This window comes from Quercus lobata, chromosome 5, assembly GCF_001633185.2.
Source record: "Quercus lobata isolate SW786 chromosome 5, ValleyOak3.0 Primary Assembly, whole genome shotgun sequence".
NCBI lineage: Eukaryota > Viridiplantae > Streptophyta > Magnoliopsida > Fagales > Fagaceae > Quercus > Quercus lobata.
This window is the reverse complement of record NC_044908.1, coordinates 60634499-60658733: the sequence shown is the minus strand read 5'-3', so window position 1 is coordinate 60658733 and position 24235 is coordinate 60634499. Positions and strand designations below refer to the sequence as shown.

Genomic DNA, 24235 nt, shown 5'->3' with positions numbered 1-24235 from the left:
GCCGTTGTTATTGATGGCGGGAAAAATGTCATTTCAATGGCACTACTTACGATGGATTGAAAATTTGAAATCTTTAGCTGCTATTATTACATTTGATTTGAGGCAGTGAAGCGGCAAGCATAGAAAAAACAAGTTTCCTTATCTTTTTGTGATTTTGAGAAGAAAAAGAGAAATCCTGTTGGTGTTGGCGTTGGTGTTGGTAACAAAAATGGTTAAGACTAAGAAACGGAGGAGGGTTCCGGAGGTGCTATGGCGGCTATTCCGCAAGCGCGCGCGGAGTCTGGCGAGCACAATCGAGTCGCTGCTGCCTTCTTCAATGTCGTCATTGGTGAGAGACGAGAAGGACCCCCCACAGTACCGGAAGCTCTTGAATCAATGCTTCCTTGTGGTCTCTGAAAATGCGCCTCCTCTCTCGCGTTTCAACCCCCACTCTCGCTGGTCCCAATCTCAGATTGTGCAAAGGACCATTGAAATACTGATTTCTGAGCAACCCATGTCTTCTAATGTTATTTGCAATGCTTATGATAAGGCAAGCTTTCTTTCTTTCTTTGTTTTGCTTACTATGTTTCTGCTATCAACCTTTTTTGGGAAATGGGGTTTACAGATTAATCATTCAACCCCCATTATGGAACTTCTATGCTCTCCAGCTTGGTGTCTTCTCTTACAAAGGGTACTTCTTCTCTGTTTTTTTTTTTTTTTTTTTTTCCTTTAACTAACATCTACATCAATGGCTACCTATTTTTACTATGAATTAAGGTGAAACTTGCATTTTGTTTTATGCAGGTTGGGGATGATGTCATGCTTTATCTTTTAAAGTACACATCAATATTTGTGCCAGTTCCTTGTAAGAAACATTATCAGGTATCAGGGCCTCCTATAAGTGATTTATGCCTCAAATTTTCCAGCCAAACATTGGAGCCTCAGGATCAACCTACTTCACTTGATAAATGTGGTAATGACCTGTACAAGTTCTGTAAACATGTGTTGGTTGCATCAAAATTCCCTTATATATAATGTTATTACACACCTCACCATAAGTACCATTTAGGGGTTGTTTGGTAGTTTTCGTTATTTAAACAATATAATAAGAATTTTTACAATATTTTTTTACTTATACGTATTTTTATAACGTTTAAACAACGTTATTAGAACAATATTACCAAACGGACCTCTAATTTTTCAAAATGCTATGTTAATATTTTAGCCTAATGTGTAAAATGAAGTTTTTTGAAATATCCAATGCAGAACTAAAGGGTTGGTGAATACAAATTATTTTAAATTTTAAATAATATATTTAATGCCACCATGTTCACATTTGAACACTCTAATACAATCAGATAATTATACACAGTCACATCAATTTTACAATTTAAATAAATAATAAATAGAATCTGATGGTATATATTGCCTTTCTTTTTTAAAGTTTAAGCACTTCTGTTGTATGGGATAAAATGCAACTGTCATAGACTTACAAGTTCATTTGAGAATAGTTTATTTAGTTGAAATTAAATTTTTTTTGTTGAAAGTACTGTACATAAAACTAAAAGTTAACTGAAACAGTATAGTAAGACTTATGAATAATACCAAAAAGTACAATGAAATTCATGAATAATAGCAAAAATAAACTGCCTTTTTCCAAACGTCCTCTGCTTGGTAGCCTCTTTCTGACTTTAGGCCTGCTTCTTTCTTGGTCTTTTCTTACCTGACCTGTTCCCATCATTTTGTGGGCATTCATTTCGAATAGGTCTTTCCCTTTTCTTGTTGTCCTTATTACTTTTTGCTTTTGTGGTTATTGTATTTGCATTAGATAGTTCAGTCATTATATAACATCTCATTTCTTAAAGATTGATGGGAGTCCAAATGCTGATTTTTTCCCAACTTTTCTCAGGATCCAACAAGAAGAGGGCTTTAGTTGACTGTGCTAACTCAATGTTAGAAATACAGAAACTCAGTAGAGATTGTGTTGGCTCCAATGTTAGGCGTTGTTCAAGATCATTTAGTCGGCTTCATGGAAACAAGTGTTCTCGAACGAGTTTATTGGAAGAAGTCACACCAATTATTGGAACTGGTACCAATAATACTGAAGGGGACTCAAATGAGGAACTTCCAAAAATCTCAAATCAGATAGTGGCAAAGTCTAGAAAGCGTTCAAGGCCATTTAGTTGGCTGCGTCATAGAAAGCGAAGGCATTTAAATTTTGAAGAAACCAGCATTAAGACCTCTTCTGCAACAATTCTTACAGAAAAAGATAGCGTATCTGGGAGGCTCCAGGATGATGTGAATTCTTGCTTAAATAGTTGTGAAAAGGTGATTCCCTACAAAGGATCTTTCTGTCAAGTTCAATTTTGGTTTGATATGTTGGAGGGGTTCCATTCTGCCAGTTAACTCTAGCTCAATGGCACTTCCTTTTCCCACAATAATGGTTGGAGGGTGAGTTTGAGTGTTCAAGGCTCACTAAATGCCCGTGTAACTTACTAATAGAAAGAGAAAGGTTCTTTTAGTACATGAAACCTAATATTGTGGCCTGATCTAGAAGAATTTTTAGATATATGCTCTGTGTGCCTAGCATGGTTACACTTTTATTAATGATCCCCACATGAATTGATAATTGAATTGTACCTTCATTTCAACACATTATGGAATACTTTAAACATCAAACTCTGTTAGTTTTGTAAATTGTTATCAAAGATTTTTGGAGCGTGACATGATAACATCCCATTGAATTTTGATAATGGAGTTTGTGTATTACGTTGTATATAAACATTTCAATCATTTACAGCTACATTGATTTCCTTTTTTGCTTTCTTTTGTATATGACAAACTGAGTGTCACTGTTGTGTTATCATTATGAAAGTCTGGATTAATAGTGATTGCCATTCTATTATCAGAATAAAGGGTTTAGGTGCAGAAATAGTAATCTCCCAACAAAGTAGCAAACATAAGACATACAACCAAACAATCTCAGCAGGTAGTTGTGGCTATTTACTCATGGTGCCTGCTTGAGCACGAGAACAAGATGCAGTATGTCAAGGCTCACTCTTCTGGTTAATGAGCATCTCCAAGAAAGTAACAGAAGCTGGAAGTAGAACATCAATTAGGAGATATCAGTACCATAATCAATATTAACACATACATGGCTAGAATGGTGTTTGTTGGCATGGAGATTCTGAGATAGATGTGATTGTCAGTGACTAAAAGATCCTTTGCCTCAAGAGGGTTAGAGAGACTAAATTTTGGTTGATCTATACACATTACACATATTAAGAAGATTGAATCACTTTATGCCTCCTAGTGAACATTTAGATTTGTTCAATGCAATGATAGACATTTCTCCCTGATATTTACTGTTTATTTATTTATTTTTTAACTTTGAAAATTTTCCTTTTGGATATGATCTATTCTGCAGATGCCTTGTTTTTCAGTATCACAAGCTCCTAAGCCCTTGGTAGTCGCCAAAGGGGCTTATATTAATCGGAAATCCATGTTTTATGACATGGAACGTTCTTCATCAATGTTTCCAGTAAAACGTATCCTCTAGTTCAATTTTAAATGTACATGTAGCTAATTTTTCCTCTCTCCATTATAAAATTGCCCTTCATTTCCATTGTTTTCACCTGACTTGATAGACTGAATGATCGGCAACTAATGGTACTTTGGTTGTCAATACCCCTTGTATTTTTTTTTTTATTTCTTCTTTTGTTGTGCAATTATGCATTTTATTTACCAAAGAAACACAGTTTGACCTTAAAGTTTGTGATGCTATGAGCTTCTGCCATGCTTTCTCTTTGGTGCAAAAGAACACAGTACCTTAATAATCTTCAGATATACTAAATTCTCTAAAGTCCAATATTGCTGGTGCAAAATTTCTTATTGGCAATATCTTTGGCTTATCTGAGATAAATGCAACTCAGGAAATGCCATGCTGCCAGAGTAGTGGCTTCTGTGTCAACAAATCAGCATGCATGTAAGTGGCATATTCATATATTTTGGTTGTGGATCATTTTTTTAATTGTATGATGATACCTTATAGGGCTTTATTGATTTGTCATGGCACAATTATTGTTTTTTGAAGTGGCATGGATGTTAATTTCAATTTAATGATTTGATCTCTACAATCCAAATTTCTTCTTACTGTATAATATTGATTACATAGTTCTTATAAGCTCTTAGATATGGAACCGTTAAATAGCTCCTCTGCCAGATAGAATAGGAGACTTATGCATGAGATAGTTCCAAACTTTCAATCATGAGTAATGACAATGTTTGCTCAACAAGTACCAGGACTGCAGTTTAAAGGCTCTGAAAGGGATTAAGGTCAAAGGGGACAACAATGTTATAGCCAATGTTCGTACTTTAGACTAAAGTCTGGAATGAAATGATGGTTATCATTAAAATGAGCTTCTTCAGATGGAAGCCATACTGTGTCTTAGAGCACAGATACATGAAAACTTTTACTGACGTATAAAATATGGACATGTTTATGATCATATTAGGGCATTAAATAATTGCACTTGAAGCCAATACATCAGTTTTTTATTTTTGGTGGGTGGTTCTGCTTTAACTGCTTGTTTTTGGTTCTGAAGGTACCACTCACTTGTTAAGTTGTTTAAGAGGGTCGTACGCAGGACACAGTGTTGCCAACATCTGAGATTATTGGATAAGCATTGTGCTGTTCCAGAATTAAATGATACTGGAAAATCTAGCACCAACTTTAAGTTAAGTATTGGGACTATTTTGTTATGTACAAGTTGTGTGAATGCATAATTAGCATTCTCAATTTTACATTATGAGGTTACACCTTGCTCAGTTTCCTATGCATTTTGAACACCGTAGTGCATAATATCCATGCCTTGATAACTGTGGAAACTGAGATTGACTATGCAATTTTCTTTTTTCTTTCTTCTTTTTAGTGGGGGTGGGGGGTGGTTGGCCTTTTTTTTTGGGCGCGCGGGGTGGGGTTGGGATAGGGGGGTTTGTTAAATGGGAGCTCATCATAGAATTGCACACTGTATTGCACATTTTTTAAGCTATCTCACTAATTTAATCACTTCTTGCTTCCTCTAAGAAAAATATAATACTTCTGAATTTTTCAGTTGAGGGGATAGGGGGGTTTGTTAAATGGGAGCTCATCATAGAATTGCACACTGCATTGCACATCTTTTAAGCTATCACTCTAATTTAATCACGTCTTGCTTCCTCTAAGAAAAATATAATACTTCTGAAATTTTCATTTCAGGCTGAATCAAAGAAAAATGTTCCTGAGAAAGCTCATGGTTTTCATACTGCATATTGCAAGGAAACTGAACCTCAGTTTGAAGCAAATACTTGCTATTGCTTGAGAAGTCAGGTAGTGTCATTTGTATGGGCAATGATTAGGAGTATAGTTCCTACAGAATTGCTAGGAACTCCTTCTAACTGGAGAATATTAAGAAGAAATATTACCTGGTTTATTCAACTACGAAGATTTGAGAAGTTCTCATTAAAGAAATGCGTGCATAAATTAAAAGTATCAGAGTTCCCATTTCTATCAACTCAAAATATTTCATGTTGCTTTAGTAATCAAAAGCAAAAATATGCAACAGGGGAGAGTGTTGACATGCATAAGGGATCCAGAAGATTGGATGATGCTGCATATGCTTTGAGACATAAACTTCTAGAAAGCTGGATCTTTTGGCTCTTTTCATGTCTAGTAGTACCACTGGTGCAAGCAAACTTCTATGTCACTGAAACTGAGCATGGGAATCAAGATATATATTATTATAGGAAGTCAGTTTGGGAGAAGTTGATAAATAACACCGTCACTTGCTTGAAAGATCAGGGCTATCGTGACTTGGATGATGTGACTGTTAGAAATATTATGAAAAACAGAAAATTTGGCTTCTCAAAGCTAAGGCTTCGTCCCAAAGGAAATGATATGAGGATGCTGGCAAATCTAAAAGCCTCATCAAGAATGCCAACACAAAAATCCTCTTTGGAAAATCAATCATGTGGAATGCATGGAAAAGGAAAACCTTGTCCAAAGAAAGTTAAATTTAATCAATTCAAGTCTGTAAATATTGCTCTTCGTGATACACACGCTGTCTTAAAAGGAATGTTGGAAGAACCTGAGAAGCTGGGATCATCAGTTTTTGATTACAATGACGTCTACAGAAAGTTATGTCCATTTCTAATTGGTCTGAAAAATAGGTTGGCAACCATGCCTGGTGCATTTGTTGTTGTTTCTGATGTACGAAAAGCATTTGATTCTATTGATCAGGATAAGCTGCTTACTGTAATGAAAGATATCATACAGAAAGATGAATATCTTCTTAAAGAGTCCCATCAAGTAGTCTGCACAAAGAAATCTGTGTGGGTTCATAAGAACCTTGTCTTGATGGATCAAAATATGAGCACTCCAAAAGTCACATCCTCTGTTCCTTACCGTTTACTGCATACTGTCTTTGTTAACCAGGTAACTATTTAAAGTCAATCAAAGTTGGTGATATGTTTTCTTATAGATCTTTTCTATTTCCATTGAATATTTTAAGGATTACTGCTTTTGCTTTTTATCAGCTAGGTCACATAGTATCAGCTCTTACTACCGTTCTAACTACTACCTTCACGTTCACGCATAGTGCCTGCAATATACAAATAGTCTTTAGAATCCTGTAAGCACCTTAAGCAATTTATTGAGTCGGACTTTTATTCTTTATATTTTTGTCACTGATTTTGCAAAATAGTGGGGACTACCTTTTTTTCTAGATCAAATCATAGCTTTTAGTACTAGAAGTTTTGATGTTCAAATGAAGCTCTCTGCCAAATGAAAATAATTTTGGTACTTGCAGAGATTTTTGAGTGGTTCCTAGGCCCAGCTGATTGTGCTACCCTTTGGGTAATTTTGGTACTTGTAGAGATTGACGGGCACTCATTTGGTTTTTGTACTGAATGACAAGGGTATTCTTGTCTATTTTGTCATGGCTGGGGAACTGGTTAGTTGGTTGTGACTCTTATTTAGTCGTCAACTAAAGTGTATTTGGGTTGCCGATGAGCTCTAGCTCAAATGACACATCTTCCCTTGTAACGGTAAAGTGTGGAGGGTGAGGTTGTGGGTTCAAGATTTGTTGGATACATGTGTTACTTACTGATAACTTTTGGTCTTTAAAGTTTGGGGTTGTTTTCATTTTAACCCTTTAATAAGTTTCAAAATTTTTATTTTGGTCTTTAATGTTGGATTCTATTTTCATATTGACCCTACCATCCATTTCCATTAGTAATCTAATCATTAAGTGTCCTTTGTATTTAACTATTCATGAAATACTAGCTCTATAATGTTGTGGAATGTAGTAATTTCCTTATTGTAGGAAAAATAACATATTATGGATGGTTAGATTACTAATACTTACCAAAAAAAAAAAGAGAGAGTGAAAAAGATTACTAACAGAAATGGATGGTAAGGCCAATATGAAAATGAAATAAAACATGGAGGGCCAAAATGAAAATTTTGAAATGTAAATGGCTGAAATGAAACCAAACCAAAACTTCAAGGGCCAAAAGGGTACTTTGGTCTTAAAAAATGTATTTGGGTTATTTAGATTTAGTCTTAGGTCAGTTATGCTTTGACTAGTGAACCAACTTTCCTCAGTCCCCCAATTGTTCTCGTTCACCAAGCATATGCAGCCTATGTCAGCTATGCATTGATGTACATTAAAGAAGATAAAGAATAAAGTATTTGTAGCCCATGTGGTGTATCTATGTGCTGTAATAAGATTATTGGATGCATCAATGTTGTGATGACTAGGTAGTATTCTTTCTGTTCCATATTACTACTGTCATCAAGCTTTTATCCTAACCGATGTAGTAGGGACTTTAGAAATTCAATATTAAATTAGATTCTTGATTAGATCTTGAATGGTTGATGGCTGTTTGCTATTAAAAAAAAAAGATGAAAATAACATTAAAATAAAGAATGAAAAAAACACTAGGACAACCACTCATAGGTTTTCCTTAGCAATCACACTTAGGTATGAGAAGGTAGTCACACCCTCAAAGCTTCAAATAAGATGCTGAAATTTTATTAAAATCAAACTCTCTGTAATTATTATTTACTACAATAAAGCCTTATGTTGGTGAGTGTTAAATCCTTGCCTAGAGACTTTAAATAAGCTATTCCTCTACTATTATTACTAATAACAAACAAAAAAGACTTAAGAATGTTTAAACCAAATAGGAAAGGATTGAAAACATAAAAAAGACTCATGGGCCTTCAGTACAACCAAGGACAGCCCATTCTCTAAATCTGGAAATTACCAAATTGCCCTTATTCAAGTAAAACTATCAAAACTAAACCAACAACTTTCTAAACTAAAAATACTTAATATTAAGAGTCCATGATAATTAAAGTAACCTATGATGAAAGATGCCAAGGAAGGCCCACATCAAAACTTGACCACAAATCATGAATCTCTTGGTATTTAACCTTGTTTTTTCTTTGAAAACTTTGCTGTTTGCATCACTAACAGCCCAAGACTAAAAGCAGCTGCCATGCAGAAGTTCCTGTGGCAAATTTACCCATTTCCAGAAAATTTTGACAGTGAAAATTGATCTATTTTGTTGAAGAGCTGCCACCATGCCTCTATTCCAGTTTGGTCAGTTCTGCCCATTACGTAGCATAGCTGCTCTTTGATTCAAACTCCTCTCTCAATTTGGTCCTTGACTTGTGAATTTCCTTAAGCACACTACATGTTACCAACATACACAATTAAGGATTTTTTCATCATTTCTACATTTAATGAAAATATATCGTTTACTTCCCTATGCATAGGGATTAATTTGATCGAGCCTGAACTAATAAAATGCAATTTCATGTCACTGCACTTTTCTTTCACACCCTTATACACGGAACTCTAGTGGGGATCTTTCATGCCCTTTATCCTCCAATCTGCATTTGGTGAAGTATAGGTGGAAGTATAATTCAATGATATCTGAGAATTATGTTTTAAAAAGAAATTGAATCTGAATGTATCTTTTTCATTCACTTGTGCAGATGTAATGATTGTTATAGTTGAAAAGGTAAATGCCACTTCATTCCCTATCAATTGATATTCCTATTAGCTTGAAGCAACAGACATCACTTAATATTTCAATAAACTAAGTGTCAAATCATCCTAGTGGACTCCACAAGTAGATGTCAACCGAATGGGACAGAATACTTTTAAAGTGGAAAAATGAAATGCCTCTGTTCTGAATCGTTATACTTGTAAAGAAATCATCTCTTTTGAGGAAGCTAAGTTTTGTTTAATATTTTTTCTTCTTACAGGAGTGGAGCAGGCATGTGAAAAAAGAAGAGTTCTTTTTCATTTTAAAGGAACATGTTAAGTACAATGTACTGCAATTCGATAAAAAGTTTTTTGTGCAAGGTGTAGGTATTCCTCAAGGAAGTGCTTTGTCACCTCTGCTTTGCTCATTATACTATGGACATCTGGAAAGGAATTTGATCATTCCATTTCTTGAAAAAACTAGTAAAGGTGCCAGTAAAGATATATCTAGAAGACATATTTCTATGGATGCTTCTGCAGAGGAAAGTAGTGGGGATAGATATATACTTCTTAGATTTACTGATGACCATCTCTTCATTTCAACCTCAAAGAAGCAGGCTGCTAGCTACTTTTCCAGGCTGCAAAGAGGATTTTGTGAGTACAACTGCTACATGAATGATGGCAAATTTTCTCATAATTTTGATATTGGACAGTTATCAGGGATTCCATCAAGCAGGGCATATGTGGGTGAAGATGGCATTTCATTTCTTCGATGGTGTGGATTGCTTCTCAACTGTTGCACTTTAGAAGTTCAGGCAGACTACACTAAGTTAATTTTCGTATATACATTTTACTTACTTTGTTGTCATTCTACTTGCCAGATATATCTTATGATCTTCTGTTTTGGAATTTACCTAGTGGTGTCTTGATGGATAATCAACATTTTTGTTTTATTGGTGGGCTTCAGCTTCAGATGCTAAGATTGGGACACAATCATTTGAACCTTTGAAATCATTCCAAATCATTGTCAGGCTACTCATGAAGTGTACATAACATGACACTGCACAGACTGTAGTCTATAGTCTAAATATTATTGATGTATATTGCCAAGAGCCATGTGCTTAACTAGCATTTCGTGGTGTTTCCAACATTAAACATCCAGGGTTCAAATCCCCTGATTCCCCAACTATCAAATTATCAAAAAATTATTGATGTATAAGTACTGCCCTTAAGGCCTTAACATTTGGTACTTTCAAAATCGTATGTTAGCATTCTTATTTGGCTGTATATCTTCTTTCTTCCAAACAATTATACTTGAGAGTTTCCTTTTGGCTGTCGCTTGATTTATTTTTATTTATTAATTCTAATTCTTATTGATTTTCCAGCCAGAATTTGTGAAAGTTCAATTTCTTCCCCAATTAACTTGTTCCATATGCTAAACAGGTATCTGAATAATCATTTAAGTTCGACTCTTACCGTCAGCTGGCAAAGTAAACCAGGCCGCCATCTGAGGGCAAAGCTGTGTAGCTTTATGAGACCTAAATGCCACCCTATATTCTTTGATTCAAATATTAATTCTGCAGCTGTTATCAGATTAAATATATATCAGGCTTTCTTGGTATGTGCAATGAAGTTTCATTGCTATGTTTGTGACTTATCGTGCATATGCAAACTTCATGCGGGATTCTATTTACACATTATTGAAAGATCTCTGAGGTATGAATGTAATTCTTGTTTATCTTACAGTGTATGTGGTTAATAAACTTGGTTTATTGAGAGCAGTTTTTCTGTGCTGATTTTAGTTGATATTTTAGCATTGTTGAAGCCCCATGTGCAGTATACACAATCTTTAAATTTTAAGAACTATAAAATGTAATTATCAAATTTAAAGTTACTTATTTTCTACTATTTTTTCAGTTCTTTTGTCTTTATTGATTGACTTGTTAGGTATATGTACAAGCTCATAAAGAAACGGATGCATTCTGCATGCCATTATTCTGATGTCCAGCCAATACTTCAGTTGGAGGAAGAAGAAGTTGAGTGGCTTGGATTTTATGCATATATACAAGTATTGAAGAGAAAAGAATCACGGCATAAACAGTTGATATCTTCATTAAGGAATAAGTTAGAACATACAATACCTACAAGTGTGCCACTGCCACCTCAACTAAAGTATGCAGTTGATGCCTCACATTCCTCTTTAATATGGAATATTAAGTATTAAATTCTTGAAGGTATGTGACAAGTAGTATAATGATGGAACTTTTTTCTTTTTGTTTTCTCATTACCTGTCCTAACCAACAACTTTTGGGACTATATTCAAGTTTATTCGGTTATTGTTTTTCCTAATACTTAGAAAGAAGTAGAAAGTTATGCTAGAGTATAGAAGGTTATGTTTATTTACTCAGATTAGCTGGTACAATTCTCGTACTGGAAGGGTTTCATTCTCATGTGGGAATTTTTATGATGCAGCATCAGCAAATATGTTTCTGCTACTCTCTGCTTTTGAATTTCAAAGAGACAGTTGTAGTTTTGATCAAGGTGGGGGGAGTTACAGAGTGCAGATGCTCTTGCAAGAAAATAGACATCTACAACAAGATTGTGTTTTGATAGGCCCCTACTGATGTCTTTATGTCTTCTATGATTCCTTGGGTCTGTATTACAATTATGACAGGCTCTGTCCTGAACTCTATTTTGGTTATTTAAAATTTTAATTAAATGCATCATTTATTACCAAAAAAGATCTTGAAACATCAATGTTATAAAACGATATATTTTTACCTTTAAAATTCAAGATAGAAGAGCCTTGCTTGGATCTCCTTAGATTTCAAAGCTTCCCATGGATCTACCAATTTAGTAGTCCCTACAAGCCATAATTGTGTTTGCATGTTGAGTTCTCTTTCTACTACAAATTACTATTTGCATAAGTATGACTTCTTGCAGGAGCATGCAAAATTTGGTCTTTTAGGAATATTGATGATGGCAAATGAAAAAAAAAAGAGGATTATTCAATTTTCAGATTTTGCAAAAGTTTTTAAACGAAGAAAGGAAGAAAGGATGACAATGGTGAAAGACGTGGGATGAGTACCAGTAGTGAAGGTGAAATGATTATAGATTTATCCCAAAATGACAATTGAGTTAAAGCAAAATTTTACATACAAGTTAAATGTTATAACTACTATGCAAAAGAGAATGAAGATCAAGACTGACATGATATCTTTTCAGTAAGTTACATATAGGATCTTAGTAATAACCAAATTCCACTTTGATGAGTTGTTTGGACATGATTTTTTTTTTTTTTAATAATTTTATTTGTCATTTTGATGATCATTTTATTCTCAAATAACATTTTGCAAAGATTATTGTATATTTTATCAGTGTCTCTAATCTATCTTCAACATTTATTTTGTATTGGAATTATTTATGTTTTTCATTTTCAAGTTTTTTTATATTGGAATTATTTATGTTTTTTCATTTTTAAGTTATTGTACCTTCAAGCAAAGTGAAATATATCCCGTACATTGCACAAATTAGCAACTAGTCTACTTTAATTTTGAAAATTATAAATTGTGGTTAAGATTTTCTAAACATATATTGAGCAATTGAACTACAAAACCATTTTTCCAACCAAAAAAAAAAAAAAAAAACCGAAATTGAAAGATCCCAGCCCTCTTAGACAATTTTATAGTTCAATTGTTTCTCCATACCTTGAGAAAGCTATATCCATTGAAAGTTCTACTCCATATTATCATTAGTATTTCATTAGTTATCTCTATCCTGCTCTTTTTTCTTCCTCTCTTGATCTCAGGCGTAGAACTATATATATATATTTTTGGCGAAAACACCATTTTGGTTTCTACAGTTTGGGATCACATTCAATTTGATAACTACATTTTGGTTATAGTCAATTTGGTCTATGTTATTTTCAATTTGCAATTAATTTGGTCCTTACTGTTAAGTCACTAACGAAAAATGCCTACATGCAAACAGTGTGCTTTGTTGGCACACTTGAAGCTGATGTAGCAACTAAAATAATAATAAAATTTTTTATTGTCATTACACCTCAGCATCTGAGTAAAAAAATTAGTTTATCAATATTAGGAAAAAAAATATTAAGAACCAAAAAAAAAAAAAAAAAAAAACATGAATTAAGATTTGGGAAGTTGGAAAACATAGATCAAACTGAAACCCCTTCAAAATATCACTAAATTTTCTTCAAATCCTCTCCTTCGCACATCAACCTCTGATCTCTAACTTCTTTTCAACTAACCCACCCAAATAAAAAATCAGCTTTTTTACAATACTTGGTGTGCTCTTGCCCGACTTCATCTTCTCCCCCACCACCTCCATTAAACTTAGTTGCTAGGGACAAGATGACAAGCTCATTGTGACGAACTTGAGCCATGGCCATGGCACAAACACACACGAAGCGGAAGTGGGAGAGAAAAAGGGAGATTGAGAGATGAGCAAATCTTGGTCTCGACAGCAGCTATGGATAGTGACAGAGATCTAGGTGTGACGGAGATATAGAGTAGAGACAAAGAGAGGGAGAGGAAGAGAGAAACATGGAGGTGGGGTAGAGATGGGTCTTAATCGTAAAGAGAGGGAGAGAAACCATTTTGTGCTTCTTGTTTTTTTTTTTTTTTTTTTAATTATTTGATATTATCCCTTTGTTTTGTGAATGAACTGAGTTTGACCTGACTTGTTTTGTAACTTTTGTTATAAATAAAAATTTTGGATTGAACCTATAAAGAAATTTTTGTTCAAATATGTATGTACTTGGTTTGTGTTCTTCGGGATATTTGGAGACTAGCATAGTGAGGGGATAGAATATCGTTAGTTAGGAAGGCTCTGAAAGCATTTAGAAAACTAGCATCTCGAGTCTTTGAAACTCGAGTTCGGTGACAAAATCGAGTCTCAAAGACTCGAGTTTTAGTGCTGAGATGGAGTAATTTATCTACATGGAACTCGAGTTTCTTAGACTTGAGAAGTATCTAAAGAACGAGGCATTTCAAGGTAATTAACCCTAATTTTCAAACATTATAATTAGTAGATCATGTTTTCAAACTATATTTTTAACTAGCATCTCAAGGCTAAGAGGTTCGATTTTGAACTATAAATCAAGTCTTTGAGGGTCAATTTTCATATTCTGATCGGGTCCGAGGTGGCAGTTTGTCCACCTGGAAATCGAGTCTTAGAAACTTGATTTATATATCGACGCTTAAAGACTCAATTTGTTCTTTAAATCATTCATGAAATTCCAGCAAGTACAAAACACAAACACAGATCAGCCAGTACAAAATATCCAACCAAATCTACCCCCAACAACCATCTAAAATCCAGATTAAAAAAAATAAAAAAATAAAAACCCAAAAGCCCATCAAATCAGAGAGAGAAAGAACCCATCAAATCAGAGAGAGAAAGACCTGGGTCGCGCTGCTGCAACCTGTGCGACCCACGTCAGCCCTGCTCTTGGAAGGCTTGATGTTTAGGCTAGACCTCATCGTCCAAGGCTTGATGTTCTTGGAAGGCGGCTTCTGCTCTGATAGTAGCACCAAGAAATGTTTTGCTGGGTAAGAAAATGTGAGATGATGAAGATAATAATAAGGAACGGAACCCATCAGACACGTGTTGGGAATTGGAAAAGAGAAAACATTATATAAATCAAGTCTTAAAGACTCGATTTCCAGGTGGTTGCCACGTGGAAAAAATGCCACATCAGACGTGATCAACCCATGAAAATCGAGTCTTTGAGACTCGATTTATAGGCCCTAAATTGAGTCTCTTAGAATCGAGATGTTAGTAAAAAATATAGTTTGAAAACGTAACCTACTAATTATAATGTTTGAAAATCAGGGTTAATTACCTTGAAATGCCGAAGAATGAAGATGAAGATGAAGCCGATCTGAAGAACTGAAGAAACAGATCCAAAGGAAGAAGAAGATACGATCTTAAAAACGCAGATTCGAAGAAGAAAAACAAAGATTTGGAGTGGAGAATGTAGAACAATCTGAACTGGAAAGCGCTGACAATTTGAACAGAGATTTGGATTTGGAGTTGGAGTTAAGAATGCAGAACTGAAGAAGATGAAGAACTAAAAAACAAAGGAACTCGAGTATTATAAACTCGAGTTCTACGTGGATTCCACCTGGATAATTTTTGTTTGCCAGCTCTAGAACTCAAGCATTTAAGACTCGAATTCTATCTCAAGATGCTATTTTTCCACATTGTTTTGCAAAAATCACCACTAACGAAATTTTAAAAAATTTAAGGCGAAATGGAAAAAAAAATTTGTGTTCTTCCCATTTGAAAATAAATTTAATTATATAGTTTTTGGGGCTTATGTTCTTTGAGTTCATGTACAATCTATGTTCCCACTTCTCAAATCTAAATTCATGTTATTTTTTGGTTTTTAATAGTTTTTTTTTTTTTTTTTTAAATATTGATAAGTTTGAGGTGGCATTTTTCAAATGTCAATAAAAAAAATTTATTATTATTTTAGTTGCCATGTCAGCTTCAAGTGTGCCAACAAAACATACCATTTGCCACGTAAGTATTATCTGTTAGTGACCTAAAGGTAAAGACCAAATTGGCTGTTACCAAAATGTAGGGATCAAATTGATTGTAATCCCAAAATGTAGGGGCCATAATGGTGTTTTCGCCTTTATCTTTCTTTTTCTATATTTTTTTTTTCTTCAAGTGATTATTTTGCTATATCTGCTAATTTATTTACTTAGAATTCATTCTACTAACCTATAGCTTCCCTTAGTAAATTTGCAAGCATAGCATCAACGACTTTGTAGCAATACTCACACTAAAAAAAAAGCCTCCAACCTATCCAATAAACAAAAACAATTACATGGATTTTTTTTTTTTTTTTGAGAATCATTACATGGATTGTTTTCAAATATTTATCTCTCATTGTCTCTATATTTAATCTTGAAACAAGTATCGGACACACCCAAGAAAATATTATTTGCACACTACTAAGTTATTACAGTTTATTCTCTATAATGCTTAAACTATGAGGTTCACTATTATGCCCAGTGTATTTTCCTGTATCTTATATATGATATATCTTACAAAATCACAATTTTTTTTTTTTTTGGTTAATCTCTTTCACAAGGTACAACTTTAATTTCTTTTAACCTTATTAAGATAATACGATCAAATTTTTCATGTATAACCTAATTTTAGATTTAATCACATCATTGTGATTATTAATTGAAACTATATATGAAATCTCTCTCTCTCTCTCTCTCTCTCTCTCTATTTATATATATATATATATATATATATATATATGTGTCAATTATTCATTTAGTTAATATTTCTCAAATAAATTATATGGTATATAAGTTGATGAGTAACAGTGCAACGCACAAGACTTTAGCTAGTTAAGCACTAATCAAGAAAAAAATCACAATTTTTATATTTTACATAATAGATGTATTACTTTAATTTCTTTATTATTATTAAAATATTTAAAACAATAGTGAGAAATTACTTCATTGTAGTTATTTGATGCGTTAGATGGGAATTCTAAAATTTCATGATTTCTATATGTAGGGATAAAGGGCCCAGAAATGGATATTAGGCCGTGGGCAGATGGATACTAATGGGAGCATACAAGCTAGTAGTCCAAGGAAGAAGTCCAGTCATGAGGGATTGGGAGTATAATTCGATGAGAAACACCTCCTTGACTAAATAGAGTAGAGGTCAAAGATTCGACCTTTCATCAAGAACAAGGCACTAGACAGACATACTGGTAAGGATGAGCATTAGATTGGGATAAGACAAAAGAAAACTAAGAAATATCTAAGAAGAAAATTGCTACCACTGCATTGAATGCTCTACAGTTAACTCTCTGACCGCATTAATGTGTATAAGCCCAATAGAAATATATAAGAATTACCTTTCTCAGACTTTGCCGAGGAGGATTTTCTTTGCACAAAACTGTTTATTCATACTGTTAAGCATCATTTAACGTACTATAATTGTTGTCCAACTCACTGGAGTTTAATTTCTAGCTCACTCTCTACAAATTCATTGTTTTGGGCTCTTTGAGCCTTAGCCTTTTTCATTGTTGGGCTTTGCAACCAAATTTTGCCCTTAAACTATATATTAAGAGAATTTAGAAAATTAGATATTACATTTTTTACTTATAAAAATACCCCTAATTTAATTAACTTATCTTTATTTATTTATTTTTTTAAACTGAAAACTTATCCCTATTCCTAAAATATAAGAAATGAGGTTAAAACCATGAATAGATAAAAATTAAAAACCAAAAAGTGAAAAATCTATAGGGCAAAAACTATCCACAAGATAGTATAAAGATACAAAGTTCCTTTTCCTATTAAAAAAAAAAAAAAAAAAAATCTATCCCAAGTTCTGTCAAAAAGAAAAAACTATCCCACCTTCTAAAAAAACCACTCTAGATGGGGTAGTTTTTCATTTGACAGAAATTGGGATATTTTTTTTTTTTTTAATAGAAAATATGCTGTGGTTTTTTTTTTGATAGAAGGTGGAATATATTTTTTGGTAAATAGCAAATTATACTCCTAAATTTTGAGAGCGTTTGGATTTTACACTATAAAGTTTATAAATTTAGATTTAACCTTCTGAAGTTTGAGAGTATTTTGATTTTATACCCTAATGTTTCAGAATTTAAATTTTACTCCTTAAATTTTATTTGTGTTTGAATCTTTACTCTCCAAATTTCAAGATGTAGAGAGAGTTTGGATCCAACTTATTTCTGCTTATTCCCTGCGTTTGCGTTTTTGTGTTTCTTTATTTATTTATTTTTTTTTTCCCTGCCGTAGTTTTTGACTTTTCAACATATTTACTGTACACTTTTCATCAACTTGTATACTGTTCACAGCAAAATAAATGGTGAGTGCACACTAGTGGGTCCCATTTACTGTTTATGGACCCACAAACTTCACTTTTTTACAATTTTTTCATTAAAAATAGGTCCCACGATACTATTTACACATTTAAAAATTATTTTGCTACAGTGTTTTCAGTTTTCAGTTTTCAGTTTCAGCAAAATAAGTTCTATCCAAACAGACCCGTAATATCCAAACACCCTCTGTAAGGACTCAATTCGTAACGACCCCAAAATAATGTTGAACTCGTACGTAAAGGGCCCAAACAATATCATTTGTAGAGCGTGGGTTTGAAAGGCTAGGTCTTGGTCACCGGACAGCGATTTGGGTGGCTCCGGTCACTGAACCTCCTTCGAGGAGTGTATGGAGCTTTGTGCTCTTCTTATCCTCCTTTTTCTAGGATTCCATGGTTTGGGAGACGGGTTGTCCCCTCCTCTTTTTGGCGCATAAGTCTTCACGTTATATAGTCCCTCTCGGTTGATCTTGACCTTCCACTTGTTGATCCGGTAGGTACCTATTCAAATACCTGTCCCATCAGCCGCCTCCCCCTGCTTTTTGTTAGTTGCACTAACCGAAGCCACACTGTTCAGGCGTCTTTTCTCATTAATATGGCTAAGACGTTTGTGGGCGCATTCAATGCAGAGGAGACGTATTTATCTTGAACCACTTCCATTATGTACCCCCATGTGGGTCCTATTCTACTCGTCTCTTCTTCTGGGGACCTTTTGGAGGCTGCCTTTGACGACATGTCGCTCTTTCCTTTGAAGTCTTAGGATGCCGAGGACAGGGTCATCCTCGGCTGCGTCTTTAGGCTATTTGGTCTTTCCCTACTCGTCCTCGGCAACTACCCTCCTCGGCACGAGCCCTAGGCCCTAGTGGAAAGTGGGCCGGGTCGTAAGTTCTCTGGCCCCATAACAGCTCCTCAAAATCCTGCTATCCGACTCCTCGGACGGATAGGAGGGTTTTGATGACATCAGGCGTTTGTCAATGCTTGTCAATCCTTGTCACCTATCGGTTCCCAAGACTCTTCGTCTGCCCTAGACACGTTCTTAGAGCCTTTGGAAGGTGAAACGTGTCCTCATTTAATGCGGGCGGCTCTGTGCTCCCCACGTTCAACGGCGCGATGGAGATCTAACGGTAGAGATTTCCTTGCCTTTATGAGTGGGAAAATTGGTGCAGTTACTGTCGATGGAAGGTATAAATGATTTTTGGAATTGACTGGTCTCTTCACTTTTGCGCTTAAGAGTTCTAGCACACATATTCTGGGTTCATCCAAAATTTCATCCACATTCAAGTCTATCTCCAGCACAAAAAACCCGTCCGAGGCACCTTTCCTCTTTTCTGTAAGTTTCCTGCCTCCACTAACTCGTACTTTTTCTTTTCCGGGTTTATTTTCCTCTTGTTCATCTCCTTCTCCCGTAGTTGGTTGAGTTTGTTTAGTAACTCTTAGAGATAGTTAAAATGAGACTGAGGAAATTGGTTGATACTGAAGAGGCGATGAACTTCCATCGCCGATTATAGAATTCCCCCCAACGTGAGTTTGAGGCACTGTAAGATGGGGGAGTGGCATCTTCTAAGAAAGACGGGCGAGGTGGTAATTCCTATTCTCGTCTTCGTAGAGGGGGGGTATGAGAATCCCCATGGGGCCAGTAATGAAGAATTACCTTAGGCATTTCCGGTTAGCTCCCACCCAGTGCGCCGCTAATATGTTTAGGATTCTGGGTTGTGTGGATGCCCTAAATAAGAAAATGGGGCTAAGATTAACCCATCATGACGTGAATTGGTACTACAATCTCCAAAAATTAAAGGGCAAAATCTATTACATGAAGACCAGAGACGAAAGGGTTCGGCTAATTCAGTGTCTCCCTGACTCCAACAAGGGGTTGAACAAAGACTTTCTTATCGTATCTTGGAAATGGCACGATGGCCTTCCATGCCCAATGGTGGAGGGAGAACCAAGTGTGGTATAGAGAGTAGAAGGGTGTCAACCCTTTGCGCCGTTTTAATTCGATGTGATTCGGTTACTAACCATGTACATGTCTTTTTTGTTTTGCTCACAGACCCAAACGCTTTTCACCGACACTTTCACCTAGTTAATCGAGTGGACTTGGAGACTGTTCTTCAAGCGGCAATTTTTGTTAATGACGAGGATGGTCAAGTCAGAGCCGATCACAAAATCTTAGGGTACATTCCCCTCCAAAAGTCATTCACCGAACCGAGGCACGTGATTAGTGCTAACCATCCTCGGCTTCTGAAAATTACCGTAGTCGAACAAGGGTTTCTGATCTCCGAGGGATCTCTTGTCCCAGAGGGCATCCCATTGGTGGACCTCTCCCCATCTCCTCAGGCAGCGGAAGGTGAGGGTGAGTTGGATTTGTCCGAGGAGGGGTTTGGGGCATTTGAACAAGCCGATCCGTCCGAGAATCCTTCTGGTGATCTAGGGGACCCCGCCTTGTCCGAAGCGGAATTGTCGTCGGTAGGAACATCCTCCCGAGCCAAGATGGGTCTTAAGAGAAAGCCCCCAACCAGCCTATTCGACCTTATTGAGGGTCAACCGGGGAAGGGTGCACAGGGAAAACCACAATCCAGTGTTCCAACTCCCCCGCCTCAGCCTCAGCCCATCCAGACTAGGTCCTCATCTACCAAGTCGCAGCCATCGTCTCCTCGTCCCCAACTTCCTGTTCCTCCTCAATCAGCTCTGCTTCCTCGGCCAGAGCCCATGGACTCAAAGAGAAAGAGGAGTCCCAAGGGAAAGAAGCCCATGGAGGGGGAAAATCCCAATCCTCTCAAGAGAGGGATGATACCTCGCGAGCCCAAAAACAGCTAAAGATTGGGCACCAAAGCAAAGAGAAAGGGATCGAGGTCCAATTTGCCCAAGGTAAGGGGAAAGGGATCGAAGACCAATCCACGCTGAGTGCTTGGCTTCCCGCCCCCATGCTCCACGGGGAGCCATTGCTAGAAACCGCGTCCATGAGGGACCTTGGAGATGGCGAGGGCGGTTATGTGGCCGACGCATTAGGGAGAATCATGCTGCTTCCCACTGATGTGGATGAGTTAAAGAACATGAGGATGCAAGAGGTTTTCCTTAGCGCGAAGAGGTACTTGGGTATGGTAAGACTCTTGAAACCTAAAACTCTATTAACTTTTGCTCCCGGACTTTCACTCACAATGTATTTATCTCACTTGACAGGCTCTCCAGGCCACCTATAGGATGGAGGAAGAAGTTAATAAGCAGAGTAAGGTCGTCGAGGGTGAACGTGCCAAACGCATAGAGGCCGCGCGGACCCTCAAAATTTCCGAGACTGACCTCAGGAAGGTTAGGGAGGACTTGAAGAATACGAGACAGGGATAGTGCCTAGCGGGTTTAAAGGGCGCCCAAACGCAAGCCGAGGAACAGACAAAGTGCCTACTCGTCGCCGAGGAGCAGCTGCAGATAGCTAAGGAGTAGATCAGTGACTTGAAGAAGAAACTGATCATGGCAGACAATGCTAAGGGCGTGGCGGAGTATGCCCGAGACGAAACCGTGAGGGCCAAGCAGGATGCTGAGTTTGCCAGAAATGAGGCCGAAGCTGCTAGGGACAAGGCCGAGGAGGAGGGCTACGAGACAGGGATAGCTGAAACTCAAGCCTCCCTTAAAACTCAAATTCCTGGAGTATGCAGACTATACTGCTCCCAGGTTTGGGAAGAGGCCTTAAAATGAGCTGGGGTGGATGTTTTGTCTGATTTGTGGAAGGCAGAGAGCATATTTTATCCTCCAGTCATCCGTGAGACCGCCTTTGCCAGCTCCGAGGCGGTGAGCGATCAACACAAGGCAGGGGCTACTCAGTCAGAAGCTACACAAATCATCGTCCCTCATGGCGAGTCGCTTGAAAGGGGAGAGCCTCATGATGCGATGGAAGCACCTAGAGATATGAATCCCGAGATGCCCAAGGAGGGTGCCGAGCCTACGGTCAGAGCTCAGATCCCCGATGCCGAAGAGCCACCCATCCTCGCTCAGCCCCTACAGGCAATTCCCCTTACTGAGGTCCCCAAGAGCATCGAAACCAATCCCGCTCAGCCTTCCCAAAAAGGGGATGTCTCCTTGGGCCCCGATGCTAGTCCTGCTCTGCCTTCCGAGGACGTGGACAAGACGACATCGAAAAAGTAGCAGCCCTGGCCGACCTTTGTATTTTTTTCCAGTTTAATTACTTAACTCGTTTCCCTTTTATTTTGAAAACTTTATAGTCTGACTGTAGTTGAACTTATTAACCATATATATGAAATTCTTTTCTTTCTTTAAATCACATGTTAGTTGCCCTTGCTGATGCTTACTATTGTTGCAGATCTCCTGATTTTTGAACTAGTTATCTTTACACGTATGAATGGTTGTGCATATGATATATTTGGGATCATATCCCAGAATTCTAACTTACCCACACCCATAGGACGTTGCATTTGTGTCTAAACACACTTCTAGGAAGGTACAAGCATCACCCGAGACGTCATGCATATTGTGAGGCCGAGCTTGGTATCTAGGTTTCCCTTACGTAGTTGGTTTCCCCATAGGTTTGAGTCCGAGGACCATACAATACCTTGGTTCTGTCAAAAACTTAGATTTTTAAGTAGTTGATTTCCCCATAGGTTTGAGTCCGAGGACCATGCAATACCTTGGTTTTGTCCAAAACTTAGATTTTTAAGGTTCTGTCCAAAACTTAGATTTTTAAGTAGTTGGTTTCCCCATAGGTTTGAGTCCGAGGACCTTGCAATACCTTAGTTCTGTCCAAAACTTAGATTTTTAAGTAGTTGGTTTCCCCATAGGTTTGAGTCCGAGGACCATGCAATACCTTGGTTCTGTCCAAAATTTAGATTTTTAAGTAGTTGGTTTCCCCATAGGTTTGAGTCTGAGGACCATGCAATACCTTGGTTCTGTCCAAAACTTAGATTTTTAAGTAGTTGGTTTCCCGTTGGTTTCCCCATAGGTTTGAGTCCGAGGACCTTGCAATACCTTGGTTCTGTCCAAAACTTAGATTTTTAAGTAGTTGGTTTCCCCATAGGTTTGAGTCCGAGGACCATGCAATACCTTGGTTCTGTCCAAAACTTAGATTTTTAAGTAGTTGGTTTCCTCATAGGTTTGAGTCCGAGGACCATGCAATACCTTGATTCTGTCCAAAATTTAGATTTTTAAGTAGTTGGTTTCTCCATAAGTTTGAGTCTGAGGACCATGCAATACCTTGGTTTTGTCCAAAACTTAGATTTTTAAGTAGTTGGTTTCCCCATAGGTTTGAGTCTGAGGACCATGCAATACCTTGATTCTGTCTAAAACTTAGATTTTTAAGTAGTTGGTTTCCCCATAAGTTTGAGTCTGAGGAACATGCAATACCTTAGTTCTGTCCAAAACTTAGATTTTTAAGTAGTTGGTTTCCCTATAGGTTTGAGTCCGATGACCATGCAATACCTTGGTTCTGTCAAAAACTTAGATTTTTAAGTAGTTGGGGGGATTAGCCCCTCGACCAAGCCCTTAGAACTATCTGCGCTACTGACGCTTCGAAGCGTAGCCCCTGATGGAAAAGCGTAGCCCTTAATGGAACTTTATGTTAGGGCACTACAACAGGCTGTTGGAAGTGATGGGGGGACTTTCTCGACCCACCGCCTGTGCCAACACACAAGTCTTCCCACAGACGGCGCAAATTATAAGGACTCAATTCGTAACGACCCCAAAGTAATGTTGGGTTCATACGTAAAGGGCCCAAAAAATATCATTTGTAGAGCGTGGGTTTAAAAGGCTAAGTCTTGGTCACCGGACAACGGTTTGGGTGGCTCCGGTCACTGAACCTCCTCCGAGGAGTGTATGGAGCTTTGTGCTCTTTTTATCCTCCTTTTTCTAGGACTCCATGGTTTGGGAGACAGGTTGTCCCCTCCTCTTTTTGGCGCATAAGTCTTCACGTTATATAGCCCCTCTCGGTTGATCTTGACCTTCCACCTGTTGATCCGGCAGGTACCTATTCAAATACCTGTCCCATCAGCCGCCTCCCCCTGCTTTTTGTTAATTGCACTAACCGAAATCACACTGTTTAGGCGTCTTTTCTCATTAATATGGCTAAGACATTTGTGGGCACATTCAATGCAGAGGAGATGTATTTATCTTGAATCACTTCCATTCCATACCGCCACGTGAGTCTTATTCTACTCGTCTCTTCTTCTGGGGACCTTTTGGAGGCTGCCTTTGACGACATGTCGCTCTTTCCTTTGAAGTCTTGGGATGCCGAGAACTGGGTCATTCTCGGCTGCGTCTCTAGGCTATTTGGTCTTTCCCTACTCGTCCTCAGCAACTACCCTCCTCGGCACGGGCCC

The 24235-nt window shown here is 37.1% G+C and overlaps 1 protein-coding gene across 1 annotated transcript; it reads left to right on the top strand.

Annotated features, from left to right (window-relative positions):
- The first annotated feature begins 55 nt into the window (after positions 1-55).
- LOC115990837 (telomerase reverse transcriptase-like) lies at positions 56-11814 on the top strand. The gene is made up of 12 exons (XM_031114609.1): positions 56-529; positions 605-670; positions 784-952; positions 1889-2307; positions 3407-3527; positions 3823-3964; positions 4584-4758; positions 5186-6451; positions 9296-9843; positions 10458-10730; positions 10962-11248; positions 11487-11814. The coding sequence occupies exons 1-11, from the start codon at positions 209-211 to the stop codon at positions 11236-11238; spliced, it is 3777 nt and encodes a 1258-aa protein (XP_030970469.1). The 5' UTR covers positions 56-208; the 3' UTR covers positions 11239-11248; positions 11487-11814.
- The last annotated feature ends 12421 nt before the right edge of the window (positions 11815-24235 follow it).